The sequence below is a fragment of the Pan troglodytes genome, chromosome 19 (assembly GCF_028858775.2).
Source record: "Pan troglodytes isolate AG18354 chromosome 19, NHGRI_mPanTro3-v2.0_pri, whole genome shotgun sequence".
NCBI lineage: Eukaryota > Metazoa > Chordata > Mammalia > Primates > Hominidae > Pan > Pan troglodytes.
Genome location: NC_072417.2, coordinates 94,943,847 through 94,960,885, shown reverse-complemented (window position 1 = coordinate 94,960,885; position 17,039 = coordinate 94,943,847). Strand labels below are relative to the sequence as shown.

The following is a 17,039-nucleotide window of genomic DNA, read 5'->3' as shown; positions in this document are numbered from 1 at the left end:
CTGCCTGGTCCTGGTGTGTCCTTCCTGCGCACTCAACTGTTGTCTGGCATCTGCTCAGTGTGGGGGGATTTGATAACTTGTCTCCAAGATATCACTGTTTTACGTGTATGTGCATGGTCCATTTAAAGGTGGGGATCCCACTTCTCCAGCCGATCCCTCCCAACCTTGGCTCCTCGATAAGTTTCTTAAAGTGCTAACATCTGGGGGAGGAGGAGAGTGCGTCAGTGTTTGACGGCCCCGCTGCCCTTGGGTGCCTCTTCTGCCTCTGCCGCACCTGTCAGCCCTGCGACTGCCCCACAGTCACTGCTTTGTGGACAGGTACATGTGGTCAAACAGCAGGTGAAGGACAAAGCCCAGGAAGGCCAGACTGCACAGGTGCAGCAAGGAGTGAGGCCTGGGGGTGACACGCTGCCTGTGTTCCTGCTTGAGCTGTCTTTCCCTGTGACAACAGAAAGCGTCTAGAACAAGTGCTCTCTGAGCCTCAGATAAGAGCCTGGCAGTCACTGTTCAGCACCACTTCGTCCTTTGGTCAGTGACTCATAGCTGACTTGAGCAGTTACTAAAAAAAACTCCAACTAATTCCTGAAGGAGGGCCCTGGGGTGAAGCAGGCCACAGGACAGTGACCAAGGTGTCCTGGCTTCTGGACTCCAGGAGCGAGAGGGTGAGTCCCCCAGCACCCGGACTCCAATCCTGCACCTTCAACACAGTGCAGTTCACTCGATTTACCCACAGCTCCTGGGATCGCTTGAGCCCAGGAGGTTGAGGCTGCAGCCAGCTGTGATCGCAAGTCCAGCCTGGGCCACGGGGTGAGACCCTGTCTGAAAAAAAAAATTTTAAAAGCTGAGGTGAGGAGGCTTGGGAGGTTGTATCAGAGAAAGCAGCAGCCTGGGCCATGCAGTGAGCCAGTACCTGATCATGGCCATCTTATGTGAGAGCCAGTGAAGATCCTTGGCATCCTCTTTGGTTCGATGTAAAGATAAAAGCCGGGCGCAATGGCTCACACCTGTAATGCCAGCACTCTGGGAGGCCGAGGCAGGTGGATCACCTGAGGTCAGGAGTTCTGGCCAACCCGGTGAAACCCTGTCTCTACTAAAAATACAAAAACTAGATGGGCCTGGTGGTGCACACTTGTAATCTCAGCTACTTGGGAGGCCCAGGCTGGAGGATCACTTGAACCCCGGGGGCAGAGGTTGCAGTGAGCTGAGACTGTGCCACTGCACACTCCAGCCTGGGCAACAGAGCAAGACTGTCTCAAAAACAACAACAACAACAACAAAACAAAAACAAAAAAACTGGGTGTGGCAGCTCACACCTATAATCCCACCACTTTGGGGAGGCCAAGGCTGGTGGATCACTTGAGGTCAGGAATTCAAGACTAGCCTGGTCAACATGGTGAAACCCAATCTCCACTAAAAATAGAAAAAATTAGCCAGTGTAGTGATGTGTGTGTGCCTGTAATCCCAGCTACTTGGGAGGCCAAGGTAGAATTGCTTGAACCTAGGAGGCAGAGGTTGCAGTGAGCCGAGTTTATGCCACTGCACTCCAACCTGAACAGTGTAAGACTCTGTCTCAAAAAATAGGCCAGGCGTGGTGGCTCATGCCTGTAATCCCAGCACTTTGGAAGGCCGAGGCAGGCGGATCAAGAGGGCAGGAGATGGAGACCATCCTGGCTAACACGATGAAACCCCGTCTCTACTAAAAATACAAAAAAATTAACCGTGCATGGTGGCAGGTGCCTGTAATACCAGCTACTCGGGAGGCCGAGGCAGGAGAATGGCGTGAACCCGGGAGGCAGAGCTTGCAGTGAGCCGAGATGGCACCACTGCACTCCATCCAGCCTGGGCGACAGAGTGAGACTCCATCTCAAAAAAAAAAAAAGACTGTCTCAAAAAATTAAAAAAAATTTTTTTTTAATCTGTCGCCCAGGCTGGAGTGCAGTGGCGTGATCTCAGCTCACTGCAAGCTCGCCTCCCGGGTTCACACCATCCTCCTGCCTCAGCCTCCCGAGTAGCGGGGACTACAGGCGCCGCCACCATGCCTAGCTAATTTTTTTGTATTTTTAGTAGAGACGGGGTTTCACTGTGTTAGCTAGGATGGTCTCGATCTCCTGACCTTGTGATCCTGCCCGCCTCGGCCTCCCAAAGTGCTGGGATTACAGGCATGAGCCACCGTGCCTGGCCAAAATTAAAAAATTTAAAACATAGTTCTGGATGCCACTCCCCCATTAAATCAAGCAAATTGTACTGCTTAGAAATAGAACTCAGGCCCGGGGTTCGAGACCAGCGTGGCCAACATGGCGAAACCCTGTCTCTATTAAAAAAGACAAAAAATTAGCCTGGCGTGGTAGTGTGCACCTATAGTCCCAGCTTTTCGGGAGGCTGAGGCAGGAGGTTGGCTTGAGCCTGGGGTGTTGAGGCTGCAGTGAGCCGAGACTGTGCCACTACACTCTAGCCTGGGAGACACAGTGAGAACCTGTGTGTGTCAAAAAAAAAAAAAAAAAAAAAAAGGGAGAAGTCGGGTTCCTGGGTCCCTGCCTCACCTTCCTGCTGTGTTCTCCTTATTGGGCTGTGCTGCTCTGAGGAGAGGTCCCTCAAGGCCCAGCCCTCCTCGCCCTCAACACAGCCTGAAGCTTCATGGTTTTTCTCCCCTCAGTCTGACCTAAATTGACTCCTTCATATAATTCGTGCTTAGGGAGATGATACCACCTCCAAGTTGGGCATAGAAACGCAGTGTCCAGCGGTCTGCGCTGCTGTCTCGAAGGCTTCCGCTAGGAGTGTGTGCATCTTCCACACCCACGGACAGAAAGGCTGCCTCAGCCCTCATCACTCTTCACCAAGTACAGGTGGGGCACGGCACAGCCCAGCAGCTGATGGAGAGCCGGCCTTCAGCCCTTCGCTTGTGTCTAACTCACCCCCTTTCCCCTGGGATCCATGCTTAAGGTCCCCCACATGACTACTGATCATAAATCTTGTTGCAGATAGGAGGAGCTGGGCTTGGCGTGGGGCCAAAAGCCTGCCAGCCCCCGGAGCAGAGTGGGGTGGGCAGCGGAGTAAACCGCGGGGTGAGGCTGCTGGTTTGGCGGGCCTTCTCCCACGTCCGTTTCCTCCTCCACGTGATCGTGATCATTTCCTCTAGGACAGTCTTGGCATGTTACCATCCGTATGGAAGAGATGGCCTGGGAGGACTGGATGGGGTTGGTGTGTGTGAGCGAGTGACTCACAAGGCTTCAGAGGGTTAAAACTAGCAGTCAGAAGACCTGCGGATTCCTGTGGGGAAATTCGGTCAGAAGACCAGCGGAGGATCCCTGTGGGGAAATTCACAACGATGCGGCATCTGACTTCCTGACTCTGAAGGCCAAATGAGATGCACCTGGCCCTCCTCTCCCCACTCCCCACTCCCCACTCCCCAGCATCAAAGACAGCATTTCCAGCCCAAACACCTTCAGAGCAGCCCTGGCGAGAAGAGAGGAGCAAGGAACTGACTCCAGGTGCCGCACTTGAGTCTGTCTAACCCAACATTCAGAATCAGACATCCCCGTTGCCTTGGGGTCAGTCCCCACCCCAACCTCAAAGGGGGGCGGTCAGGATGTCTGCAAGTGGTGCTTTGTGCTCCAGCAGGTGCACCCGGACTCCACGATGTCTGCCTAACTTCCAAGCCCAGTTTTGCAGCCCTGCCCCTAGACTCTCCCTCGAGGGTGTCTGGCCTTAGCGCTCTTCAGATTGGCTTCTTAAACGGAGGGAGGCGGGCCGGGGGCGGGGTTCCTTGGTCATTTACTTGTGAATGGTGTGCCTGGTTTCCGCTCTCTTCCGGGCATGGAGCAGGTATCCGTACTGCAGGCCCCTCCACGGGCGTTCTCTGGTCAGTACTTCTCTCCTGGAGGAAGTGGAGAGCTGCCAGGAGGGAAAGGGTGGAGGTATCTTGCCCTGGCTCACAGTCATTTTCTTGTCCTCTGCCCCCAACCCAGAAACCCCATTGGTGTACTCCCTGTCCCCACGTGTTCAGCCACGGAGGGAGGGACGCACTTCCACCTAAGCTGGCTCACTCCGCTGGGCCCTGAACGTGGGGGCGGCTCGCAGAGCACAGGGCAGAGACCCATCCCTAGGACGACAAGAGCCGGCGTTGCCCCACCCCGTCCCCGGCTGGAGTGCGCTCCGACAGGACCCAGCTGCTCTCCGAGAGCCCAGAGAATCGAGGCGTTTACGCAAAAGCCCTAGTAGCTGAGCGCTTGCTCCGGGGAGACGCCCCGCCCAAGAGCAACCTCCGCTCGGCCAGGACCCGCTTCCCCACCCTGGGGAACCCGTGCAGCAGCCGGGGCCATGAAGCCGCCGAGGGCCCCCACCAGCCCGGCCGGGTCAACCTCGACCTGCGGCACGGTGCCGCGGCCCCTAGGAAGGCTCCCCTGCTCCCCGCGGGTCCCAGCGGCCGCCCCAGCTCCCGGAGTCCCTGCAGCGCGTCCTTTACGGCCCGCCCCCGGCACCGCCGACCGCTTTACGGCGGAGGTCGCGCCGCACAGCGGGCTGCCGTAAAGCGCTCCGAGGCGGAGCCGCCGCCGCGCGGCCGGGGCTTCTCACTCTGACGGGCCCGCGCGCACGATGGCCGGCGCCGCGCCGCGGGTCCGCTACCTGGCGGGCTTCTGCTGCCCTCTCGGGGGCCTGGCGGCGGGCAAGCCCCGCGTGCTGTGCCATGAGGCAGAGGTCTTCCTGTCCACCGGGAGCGAGCTCGTCTACGTGTACGACCAGGAGGGCGGGCTGCTGACCGTGAGCGCCGGCCCGCGGGGGCGGGAGGGACCGGGCGGGGGCGGCGGTTCGCGTGAAAATGAAGACCGCGGGCCCGCGCGTCGCGTCGGCCTGACCCGCGCCCCGGTCCGCAGGCGGCGTTCCGGTTCCCCGACCAGGTGTGGCACCTGGAGCTGCTGGCGCCGCGCAGGTTGCTGTACGCGCTGTGCGCCCGGAGGGGCCTTTACTGCCTGTCGCTGGACCACCCGGGCAGGAGCAGGTGAGGGCGGGCCCGCGGCCTCCCTCCCGCACACTCCTGCTGCCCCCGGACTGCTTCAGAGCGAGCAGCCCCACCTCATCGCGCTTGGGGACCCGGGCTGCCGCCAGCTCTAAAGCCTCGGCCGCCATCCCTGCCCGATTATCTGGAGCCCCTGCCCCCAGCACTCTTTCTGCAAGTGTCTTGCTCACAGTCCTTAGTAAGTGGGGTTCACATGGTTAAGCCCACGGCAGGGCGCGGGATCCTGTCCTTTGGGCCCTGGTGGCCCGGTGCTGTCTGGTGAGACACGCCCCCGAGGTTGGGTCTTTATTGGAGGGAGGAGACAGCAAAGGCACCGTGACCCCGAGTCAGTGATCAGTGGACACCATCTGGGTTGGAAGGAAGCGAGCTCCGGGCAGCCAGGCCTGTCTTCAGTGCAGAGCCAGCAGCTGCTGACCGCGGCCCAGGCTGTAGAGGGGGCAGCCTGTGCACTTTGCAGCCTGGGCCTCAGCCTGACGGTTCTATGCTGACAGGTGTCCGTTCACGCTGGTTTTGGATGCCTGGTACTTCCTGTCAAGAGTATCCTTCGTGGGGAAGGTGGGAGGCCATGTGGCAGATGGACTGCTGAGCGGCCTTGGGGGTCACTGCGGGAACCCCTGAGCCAGACTGTTCCATGCCAGGTTATTGTGAAGAGAACGTGGGAATCCCACCCTGCCCAGGCCTGACCAATGCGTCCCTGTTCTCAAAGGTCTACGAGCCAGGATGACAGGGACAGCGAGGACGGTGACCAGCCTTCCCCCGTGATCCCTGTGGACCCCGATGCCTGCATCCTTCCCGATGCTGCGCTGTGTGCGTTCACCTTGCTGGACAGTGTGCTGGTCACCCTGGTGCAGGGCCCTGCCCGATGGAAGATGCAGCTGTTTGAGCAGCCCTGTCCTGGGGAGGACCCCCGGCCAGGAGGCCAGATCGGTGAGGTGGAGCTGTCCTCCTACACGCCCCCAGCCGGGGTCCCAGGAAAGCCTGCAGCCCCCCACTTCCTTCCAGTGCTGTGCTGTGTGTCACCATCAGGCTCCAGGGTCCCGCACGACCTCCTCGGGGGCTCTGGGGGCTTCACGCTGGAGGACGCCCTCTTCGGGCTCCTCTTTGGAGCTGATGCCACCCTCCTGCAGTCACCTGTGGTCCTCTGTGGTCTCCCTGATGGCCAGCTCTGCTGTGTGATCCTGAAGGCCCTGGTCACCTCCAGGTCAGCCCCTGGTGACCCAAATGCCCTTGTCAAGATCCTCCATCACCTGGAGGAGCCCGTCATCTTCATAGGGGCCTTGAAGACAGAGCCACAGGCTGCAGAAGCTGCAGAGAATTTTCTGCCTGACGAGGATGTGCACTGTGACTGCCTGGTGGCCTTTGGTCACCACGGCCGGATGCTGGCCATCAAGGCCAGCTGGGATGAGTCCGGGAAGCTGGTGCCCGAGCTGCGGGAGTACTGCCTCCCAGGCCCTGTGCTCTGCGCTGCCTGTGGCGGGGGTGGCCGCGTGTACCACAGCACCCCTTCTGACCTCTGTGTGGTGGATCTGTCTCGGGGAAGCACCCCGCTGGGCCCTGAGCAGCCCGAAGAAGGCCCGGGAGGCCTGCCCCCCATGCTGTGCCCAGCCAGCCTGAACATCTGCAGTGTCGTCTCGCTGTCCGTGTCTCCCAGGACGCATGAAGGTATGAGCTGCTGTCTAAAATGAAAGATGAGAGCCCAGGGTGGAGCACCCTTTTTGGCTGTCTGCTACTATCAGGCCGCCTTCCTTTCCTGGGCTTGTTCTTTTGCAAGGCTGACGGATGCTGGTACAGCCTAGTGGTTAACTGTCTTGTCTCAAGGTCAAGCCAGGGGCTGGTGGTGGGTCTACCTGTTGCTCTGCCTCTGGGGTCTAGGGTGTGGCCCTGGGCCTGGTAGGATCTGAGTTTGCTGCTTGCTGGCTGTGGACTTGGAGGAAACTGCATCTTGGGGGTCTGCCGCAAGCGCCTCCTTGGCAGGTCTTATGTGGCAAGCAGCCCAGGGAGGTCTGTTCCGGACTTGCCTTTCTTCCAAAGGCTGCAAACGCTTGCTCGTGTCATGGTGTGGCCTGCCCGTGAGTCTGCTCTGGACCAAAGGCAGATGGCATTGTGGAATTCTAGTTTTGTGTTTTCCACAGAAAAAGCCAGAGAGGGTTTTAGCTGTGTGTGCCCAGTGTTGGGGTGAGAGGAATAGAGCCACACACCTCCTACCAGTGCACTTCCCCAAGTGTGCTCACGTTGTGAGCATGCTAATAAATCTCGCCACAGAAAATACATACACAGCAGAAGAGAAGGGCTTTGAAGGGAAACGCCAGACTGTCTCCACTGCGGAAGAGAGGGCTACGGGTGGGATCAGAGATGGCGTGGCTCGGGGCCACTGACAGAAGCCCAGGGTGGGGACAGTGCATTTGCCTTGGGACTTTCTCTTCCTCACTGGACACTGGCCTTGGCCGTCTTCCAACTTCTTTCCTGGAGTCCAGGGAAACACCACCGAGTGTCATGCTGCTTGCCCCTCCCAGCCGCTGACCAGGCCCCATGTGTGTCTGTCACCAGGTGGCACCAAGCTCCTGGCCCTGTCCGCCAAAGGCCGCCTGATGACCTGCAGCCTGGACCTGGACTCTGAGATGCCTGGCCCAGCCAGGATGACCACAGAGAGTGCAGGTCAGAAAATAAAGGAGCTGCTGTCTGGAATTGGCAACATCTCTGAGAGGTGAGCAGCTCAGCTCGGACCGGGTAGAGGCTGGCGCTGCCATCCTTGGGAGGTAGCGTCCCTGTGTGGGGTCGTCCTGGGTGGCAACGGTCCAGGCCAGGCCATTACTTGGCCTCTTTTTTTTTTTTTTTTTTTTTCTGAGACGGAGTCTCACACTGTCACCCAGGCTGGAGTGCAGTGGTGTGATCTCGGCTCACTGCAAGCTCCGCCTCCCGGGTTCACGCCATTCTTCTGCCTCAGCCTCCCAAGTAGCTGGGACTACAGGTGCCCGCCACCACGCCTGGCTAATTTTTTGTATTTTTTAGTAGAGATGGGGTTTCACCTTGTTAGCCAAGATGGTCTTGATCTCCTGACCTCGTGATCCGCCTGCCTCAGCCTCCCAAAGTGCTGGAATTACAGGCGTCAGCCACCGGGCCCGACCCTACTTGGCCTCTTTTTTTGAGAGAGAATTTCACTCTGTCGCCCAGGCTGGAGTGTTGTGGTGCGATCACGGTTTAATGCAACCTTCGCTTCCTGGGTTCAAGCGATTCTCCCGCCTCAGCCTCCTGAGTGGTTGGGATTACAGGCACCTGCCACCATGCCCGGGTAATTTTTGTATTTTTAGTAGAGATGGGATTTCGCCATGTTGCCTAGGCTGGTCTCGAACTCCTGGGTTCAGGTGATTTGCCTGCCTTGGCCTCTCAAAGTGCTGGGATTACAGGCGTGAGCCACCGTGCCCGGATGTTACTTGTCCTCTTAAGATGTCTTGAGAGCCTCATGCGTCCCACTGTTTGGTGACAGGCTACCCGGCTACCTCTGGAAGATAAGCCGGGACTGCCCCCCAGCAGCCCACCCTTTCTCCCTAGTGGGGCACGGGAGACGTCCCCTGCTGAGTCCTCACCCTCCCTGCTCTCAGCACAGGATCCAGTGTGCTTTTCCTCCCGCAGCACTGGCTTCGGGACGTTCAGAGAGAACACATTGAGTGCGCGCAGCCTCCCCTGCTCCCCTCACATAACCACTGGGGTCCCCAGAGCGAGGGGCCTGTCACTCCAGGTCCCTGTGGTTTAGGGCTGTTTCTGTAGTGCCTGCGACCCCCCTGGTTTTCACTGTGAAGGCTGCAAGGGAGAAAAGAGGCCCGCTAGGAACATTCTGGGGAGCCAAGGGGAGGGTAATGCACCACCTGGCCCCTGCGTGGCCCAGATGTGCGTGGTGGGCTTCTCATACCTGGCAGATTAGCCTAGGCCCCCGGAGCACCAGCTTCACCCTCTGTCTTCTTTCCTCCTGTGGCCCAAGAGGAGAGGTCAGGTCAGATGGCTGGAGGCAGCTTCCAGAGAGGCTCGGTGTGGGTGGGGCCAGGAGAAACATGCCCCTGGGGCGGGGGCTCACTCTCTGGCGTGGCTCCACACCCACCGTGTGCTTGTCGTGGAGCCAGGCTCGGTGCCTACCAGGCCTGAGTCAAGATGTGGCACCTGGTGCTGTGGGTGTCCCCCCCCTCCTGGGGGTCATGTCTGTCCTTCGCAGAGTGTCTTTTCTAAAGAAGGCGGTTGACCAGCGGAACAAGGCACTGACAAGCCTCAACGAGGCCATGAACGTGAGCTGCGCACTGCTGTCAAGCGGCACGGGCCCCAGACCCATCTCCTGCACCACCAGCACCACCTGGAGCCGCCTGCAGACACAGGATGTGCTCATGGCCACCTGCGTGCTAGAGAACAGCAGCAGCTTCAGCCTGGACCAGGGGTGGACCCTGTGCATCCAGGTGCTCACCAGCTCCTGTGCCCTCGACCTGGACTCGGCCTGCTCCGCCATCACCTACACCATCCCCGTGGACCAGCTCGGCCCCGGTGCTCGGCGGGAGGTGACGCTACCCCTGGGCCCTGGTGAGAACGGCGGGCTCGACCTGCCCGTGACCGTGTCCTGCACGCTGTTCTACAGTCTCAGGGAGGTGGTGGGCGGGGCCCTTGCCCCCTCAGACTCTGAGGACCCCTTTCTGGATGAGTGCCCCTCCGACGTCCTGCCCGAGCAAGAGGGTGTTTGCCTGCCCCTGAGCAGGCACACAGTGGACATGCTGCAGTGTCTGCGCTTCCCTGGCCTGGCCCCGCCACACACACGGGCCCCCTCCCCACTCGGCCCCACCCGAGACCCTGTGGCCACTTTTCTGGAAACTTGTCGGGAGCCTGGCAGCCAGCCAGCAGGACCCGCCTCCCTGCGGGCCGAGTACCTGCCCCCATCTGTGGCTTCCATCAAGGTGTCGGCGGAGCTGCTCAGAGCTGCCTTGAAGGACGGCCACTCAGGTTGGTGGCACTGCTTGGCTTTGCTCAGCCTTGGGGATTTTTTTTTTTTTTTTTAAGAGACAGGAACTTGCTCTGTTGCCCAGGCTGGAGTGCAGTGGTGCAATCATGGCTCACTGCAGCCTCGAGCTCCTGGCCTCAATTGATCTCCTCTGGGCCTCCCAAAATGCTGGGATTACCTGCACGAGCCACTTCACCCCACCCACCTCGGGCCTGTGGACATGGGCTGTTCCTCCCTCTCCCAGCTGCTCCTGGGGCATCCTGGCCCCCCAGCCCAGCGAGCTCTGCTCAGGAAATGAGCTTCGCCTGCGTTCTCTCTGCTGTTGGGCTCTGGCCTTATGTGGAGCCCTCTCACCATGTATTTCTTTTCAGTTATGTTTTTTAAACCTATATATGGAAGCGTAACCTAAATACAGAAGAGTCACAAAGGAGCAAACTGTGAGCTTCACAGTGCGGGCACCCGGGGAGGGAGGCAGCTGCGCTCACCCCAAAGCCCCAGCACCGTTCATCAGGCATCTGTGAGCTCCACGAAATGGAGTGTGCAGTCCCTTCTTTGTGTCTGTCCTTTGCTCCCCCATGTGTGTGAGACCCTCTGTGTCGCAGGTGCAGATGTCACCGTTCTGCTGCAGATGGGTATTTGGATGGTTTCTGGATTTGGGCTTGTGCAGAGAGGGCAGCCGCAGCCATCCCCTGGGGTGTTTCTGCCCAGTGCCGGGCGGAGCTGCCTGCTCCTAACGTCGGCTCCCAGGAGCATCAGCAGGTCCCCCAAAGTGAGGTTTTCACCTTCCACAGATCGTAACTGCCACCACCCATCGTAGGACTTGTTCAGCAGAGAAAGTTGAGCAGTGGCCTCCTTCCTCTGGGTCAGCTGGCCACGCCGCAGCTTAGGGTGGGGCTGGGGACAGCTGGGATGCTTAGATGGCTCTGGGAAGGGCACTTTGGGGCAGGTATGCAGATGCCCACCTGGTAGGATCGGCTGAGCCCACCTGGTAGGATCAGGCTGAGCTCTCGGCTGATGCCTCCCCTCCAGGCGTGCCCCTGTGCTGTGCCACCCTGCAGTGGCTCCTTGCTGAGAATGCTGCTGTGGACGTCGTGAGGGCCCGAGCACTATCTTCCATCCAAGGAGTGGCCCCTGACGGCGCCAACGTTCACCTCATCGTCCGAGAGGCAAGCAGGGGTTCAGGGAAACGAGCCACGGCACCAGCAGTTCTCGGGGTGGGGCCCCTGGGCCGGAGCTCGGGAGGACCCCTCACCCTGGGTGGGGGCCTGGCAGCCTTTTCCCAAGCTTCCCGGAGGATTCTGATGTGACAGTTTCCCCTCGCACCAAGCAGACCCCACTCAGGCAGGGAGGGCCTTGCAGCTCAGATCCCCGAGGACTGACCCTGTCCATCCCTGTCTGCCATGGGGGCCCCCTTCCCCTGCACAGGACTGAAGTCATAGCGGGTTCCACAGTGCTGCCACCAACACCTGTACCCCAGGAGCAGCAGCCCCGCTAACCCTCTGCACTGCCAGAAGGCTCCAGACCTGTCGTGGAAGCCGCTGAATGGCAAATGGCACTGCTGGTCTCCAGCCCCTGTCGTGCACACCTTTCCAGAGACTCATGACTGTGGTGCCTCCAGCACACTCTCAAGTCCCACCAGCAAAGGCTCTTGCAGGGTAGCCCAGGCTGCCAGGACACGTGTGTCCCTGAGGATGGGCAAGGCTGCCTGGGGCTCAGAGTCTGCACTTGGTTTTGGTTTTCTTTGAGACAAGGTCTCGCTCTGTCTCCAGGCTGGAGTCCAGTGGTGCGATTTTGACTCACTGCAACGTCTGCCTCCTGGGTTCAAGCGATTCTCCTGCCTCAGCCTCCTGAGTAGCTGGGATTACAGGCACCCACCACCACACCCAGCTAATTTTTGTGTTTTTAGTAGAGATGGGGGTTTCACCATGTTGGCCAGGCTGGTCTTGAGCTCCTGACCTCAGGTGATCCGCCCATCTCACCCTCTCAAAGTGTTGGGATTACAGGCGTGAGCCACTGTGCCCGGCCCAGAGTCTGCACTTGGAATCAAGCCTCGGCCCTCGGGTACCTTGGCTGCCCTCTACACAGCCCTTTCAGCCCTGATGCTGGGGTCTGTTGGTGGCCCTGCAGGTCGGTGCTGGCGGCCCCTGTGGGAGAGCCGCAGGTGACCGTGTCCTCTCTGGGCTCCCCAGGCCCCTGGCGTCTCACCTCATGTGCTGTGTGTGCAGAATAAGCCCGGCTTCCTGGCTCTTGGCCTGTTCTTGCCATTTGTTGTCCAGCTCAGCTCAGTCCAACCTTCCTAAGGGACAGGTGGGTGTCCCATAGATAGGCCCAGCAGCTCCCAGTGCCCACAGCGATGCCCTAACCCTGCTGCCAGAGGTGATCTGTGATGCCTGGTGTGGGGGGACGGATCTGGGCCCCCCAAGGGCATGGCAGGATCTACATGTAGGTTGTCCACAAGGTGTGTCACAGTAGTGGCCTTCTGGAGCAGGCCCCAGTCTGGCTCGAGGCCCTGCGTGAATTCCACAGGTCTGAGGGATGGTGTCTTCCTGGACACATCTGGGTACAGAGCAGGTTCTTGCCATTGGTTGGTGGCTGGTTTTTCAGGTGGAAAAAGCTAAACCAGGGTACTGAGCTCTGCTCCTTCAGGGTATAGGACAGCCCAGGGCAGGGGGTTGGGACCATCTCAGGGCCACGTGCTGCCAGCTGGGGAGGCTCCTGTGTAGCCTGAGCCCCCCGGGCAGGTGGGAGTGCCATAGGCAGGCAGTGAGGTGGCTCCTGTGTTGCAGGTGGCCATGACCGACCTGTGCCCAGCAGGGCCCATCCAGGCCGTGGAGATTCAAGTGGAAAGCTCCTCTCTGGCCGACATTTGCAGGGCGCACCATGCCGTTGTCGGGCGCATGCAGGTATGTCGGCCCGCTCGGGAGGGTGGCCAGGATCTTGGGTCGCTCACTAAGGTCCCTGCATGGGACCCTGTACCTGCTGGCCACGGGGTCTGCGGCTCCCTGCCAGGGAGTTGTAGGAAGATCCAAGCCCGCTCTGCCGCTGAGTGCGGTGTTGTGCAGTGGGGCTGTGGGCGATGAGAGGCATGGGGTGGACCCTCTCAGGAGGCCAATGCTGCTCCCCAGGTGTGCCGTCACCCCCTGGGCACCTGTGTGAGTCCAAGGACTGCCCGGGCTACAAGGCCAGTGGGTTTCTATTTGTGACCTGCGAGGTCAGCCCAAGGTTTCCTCCCTTCTCTGGCTGGGCAGAGGCTGCCTGGAGAGGCCGTGGCCTGGGCGTGGATCCTAGAACGAGGTGGTAGGAGTCTCCACATCTTTGCCAAGAGAGTGGAGTTTGCAGTTCCCCCCACTCACAGCCCCAGGAGTTCCCTGGCACGGGAATAGCTGCTTCCATGCTGTGCCCAGAGCCAGCTTGGGTCAGCGGCTGCCAGATCTGAGAAGAAGCTCTCCAAGTTCCAAGCTAAAGTCTAAGCTCGTGCCCGCGGGAAGGCATCCGTCACGCCCACCCGCTAGGACTGTAGCGCAGCTTTGGCCCATATGGTGGGTCTGCAGCGACCCTAGAAACCGGTTCTGGAGTTTCTTTTTAGGGGTGGTCCCTGCCTCAGCTCCACCTGGGCTTGTTATCAATGTGCATGCCCAGGCCTGCCCAACCCTGAGACCCAGGGCCTGCAGCCTGACGCCAGCTCGACTCCCGTGGGCACTGTGGTAATGCTTGGAGACCAGGCCTTTCTGTGAACAGTGGCTCTGCCCAGCCCTGGCAGGTGGCTCAGATGGCCGACCCCAATGAACACATCAACTCACGCAGCACCATGACCCAGAGATCTCATTTGGTGCAAGGACCCTGTGCCCTGCACTGTGACACTGCCATGACCCTGATGAGCATGTCACGCAGCACCACGACCCCAGTGATCTCACGGCACCACGATGGGGCTGCCTGGGCTTGGGGGTCTAGTCCTGAGTGCTGGGGGCACCAGGGGGTTCTCCAGGGCTGAGGTGTTGCCTGTCAGAGGAAACTCTGCCCACTGGACCATCTGGTCCCCAAGAAAGTCCCATCCCCTGCCAAGAGCAGAGCTCCAGCCCCTGGGTTTGTGTCCAGATATCCTTTTTCTTACAAGGACACAGTCGTGTGGGGTCAGACCCATCCCAGTGACCTCATCTTGATCATCTGCAGATACCCCATTTCCAGACACAGCCAGGCTCTGAGTGCTGGCACTAGGGCTTCCGCATGAATCTGGGGGGCCTGAGTCAGCGCCCAGGAGCCCATGCACTGCTGCTGCCTCCTGGACACAGATCTCATCTCGGGCTGCAGACCTTAGTGTCCCCAACAGCTAGGTGCCCGCCCCACGAACAGGAGTGCTCAGGACCCTGCCCAGCACACAGTGCAGCCACCAGCACTTCTGGAGCCCCAGGCAGGCCAGTGCTGCCCCTCAGGGTGTCGTCTCTTCGCAGTTGCTTTGCTCCAAGAGCCTGCAGGAGCCTCACTGCCCAGGCTCATCTGGAAATTTAGTTTTGTTTGTTTGTTTGAGATAGAGCTCTGGCTCTGTCACCCAGGCTGCAGTCCAGCGGTGAGATCTCTGCTCACCGCACCCTCTGCCTCCCAGGTTCAAGCAATTCTCCTCCCTCAGCCTCCCGAATAGCTGGGATTACAGGCTCTGTCACCACACCCGGCTAATTTCTTTATATTTTTAGTAGAGATGGGGTTTCACCATGTCGGTCAGGCTGGTCTTGAACTCCTGACCTTAAGTTATCCGCCTGCCTCGGCCTCCCAAAGTGCTGGGATTACAGGTCTGAGCCACACCTGGTCCCATCTGGGAATTTAGATCCAAGCCCAGGGAGCCAGTGCTGCAGCCCACACGGGGCTGGGCTGCGTGAATGAGTGAATGGCCAGGCCAGGGTCTCTGCACAAGACGCCGAGGCAGCTCCCTGGCTGGTCTGTTCTCCTGAGCGGCCTTCAGGCCTGAAGCCCAGGATGGGAGAAGGGGGCAGTAGGCAGCTCTGGATCTGCACAGAGTGTGGCTCTTGGGGACAGGGAAGATCCCAGCAGTGGAGAGAAAAGAACCAAACGAGTTCGCTTCCAAGAAACTGTCAGGCCAGGGGCTCTGTGCCCTGCCACTCTGGAGGGCAGGAAGTCGAGATGAACAGCAAGGTGGAAAACAGCAAAGTGCTGGGGTGGGGAGGGGTGCCAGGCGGCGGGGGGGGGGTGCCAGGCAGGGAGGCAGCACCAGGCAGATAGAGGGAGAGGGTCACCCTGCTCCAAGGGGTGTGGGGGCAGGTGCTGGGGCACACCCTCTCCAGCATGTCTCCTGTGTCCCCCCAGACGATGGTGACAGAGCAGGCCGCCCAGGGCTCCAGCGCTCCTGATCTCCGTGTGCAGTACCTCCGCCAGATCCACGCCAACCACGAGGTGAGCACCCGGTTTCCCGGACAGTCCCCTTCACCTGGGTAGCCAGGAGCGCCCATCACCAGGCCCCTCTCCAGTCACTCGGGGTCCGCAGAGTCCTCACAGCGCATGGGCTTCGCTCCCATGGGCCTGGGGCAAAGTCCGAGCGGCCATGGCTGTTCCTGCCCCTCATCCTACTTGAGGGGCTGGGTGTCCAGGCCAGGCTGCGTGTCCCATGTTTTAAGGTTCCGGATGAGTGTTCTTCCTCGGACCACCTGCCACTTCCCAAGTAGGGTCCTGCGAGTGATGGGTCCCCCAGAGGTACCCAGTGACATCCCCAGGGCCAGGTGGGGGCCTGAGCTGTGTCTGCTTCACCTGCAGACACTGCTTCGGGAGGTGCAGACCCTGCGCGACCGGCTGTGCACGGAGGATGAGGCCAGCTCCTGTGCCACCGCCCAGAGGCTGCTGCAGGTGTACCGGCAGCTGCGCCACCCCAGCCTCATCCTGCTGTGACCAGGCGGACCTGCCCCTGGGCTCTGGCCACGCTTCCAGCCTCTGTCACAGCCCCCCAGGCCTCATGGGTTAGAGGGAAACCGAGCTGGCCTGGCCAGAGCCGTCAGGGAAGGTAGGACCTGGCCACGTAGGAGCAGAACGCTCATGAAAGTGCTTGGAGGCCGTGGAGCACAAAGCAGATTCTGATTGGGAGCAACCGAGGCGGGCTCTGAACCTGGCCGGTCCAGCTTCGCGTCCTCTGCTGGTGTCTCTCCTTCTCTGACCACGGCCGCAGCCCCTGCACTCGCCTTCCTCACTGCTGGGCAGCCTTCCCGCCACCGCAGCAGCCCCTGAGGCCAGGAGGCAGTGCAGTGCATTCTGGACCCGGAGGGCCAGAGAAACAGGATTTCTGGGGTTTGGACTTGGGGTGAGTTTGTAACTGTTGCTGCCACACCACCAGGAGCACCGGCTGCCCCTCTGGGTGGCAGTACCAGGTGCCCCACGGTACCCTTGTCACACTGTTCACACCTGCCCGGCTGCCCACTCTGGGACCCCGAGGTAGGAGGATGCTCCCTGAGACCAAAGCACAAAACAGCATGCAGGGAGCTCCTGCAAGTGCCCGTGGCCTCGTGCCACACCAAGGGCCATCGGGTGGCCTGTGGCCGGAATGCTCAACAACTAGGTGCCTCCGGCCGGGGCAGTACCCAGCACTGTGCACTATTTTCAGGGCCACTCAGGGTGGCGCTGTGGCCCGGGGGGGCGCCCTGAGCCCCAGCCCCCAGCCTCCTCCCTCAGCCTGGGCTACGGCCCACCTCCTGGTGCTGGTGTTTTCATCTGGGGAGGGTGTTCGCGCCGCTCCCGCTGCAGGCACTGTCCGCGATGAGTGCGGGTAGGAGCCGTGAGGTGCTTCTCTGCTGTGACAAACGACCCTGTCTGTGAAACTTCAGGCCTCGGCTGTTTTTTCTCGCCCCTTCCCACCCTCTCTCACTGGGCTCCTTCCAGAGCCATGGCACTGCTTGGGAGCCCCCACCACCGGGGTGGCCTCCAAGGAAGACGTGTCCCTGTGACCCAGTTACCCCTGAGGAGGGCTCTGCTCCAAGGGGGTGTCTGGGAAGCCTGGGGCCCCTGCCTGGCTCTCTCCTGCGTTCCTCTCTGTGGAGTGGGAGGGGCCTGTGGGGTGCT

The 17,039-nt window shown here is 60.3% G+C and overlaps 1 protein-coding gene across 9 annotated transcripts; it reads left to right on the top strand.

Annotated features, from left to right (window-relative positions):
* The first annotated feature begins 3,761 nt into the window (after positions 1-3,761).
* FAAP100 (FA core complex associated protein 100) lies at positions 3,762-16,798 on the top strand. 9 transcript variants are annotated; one of them, XM_001162904.8, is made up of 10 exons: positions 3,800-3,859; positions 3,966-4,758; positions 4,872-4,996; positions 5,721-6,676; positions 7,562-7,718; positions 9,219-9,988; positions 11,016-11,152; positions 12,773-12,889; positions 15,303-15,389; positions 15,747-16,798. In XM_001162904.8, the coding sequence occupies exons 2-10, from the start codon at positions 4,594-4,596 to the stop codon at positions 15,876-15,878; spliced, it is 2,646 nt and encodes an 881-aa protein (XP_001162904.4). In that variant the 5' UTR covers positions 3,800-3,859; positions 3,966-4,593; the 3' UTR covers positions 15,879-16,798. The 9 variants fall into 9 exon arrangements, with proteins under 9 accessions (XP_063655497.1, XP_001162904.4, XP_063655495.1 ...); XM_063799425.1 differs by having other exon boundaries at positions 3,803-3,859; positions 4,872-5,192; XM_009433496.5 differs by lacking the exon at positions 3,800-3,859 and having other exon boundaries at positions 4,516-4,730.
* The last annotated feature ends 241 nt before the right edge of the window (positions 16,799-17,039 follow it).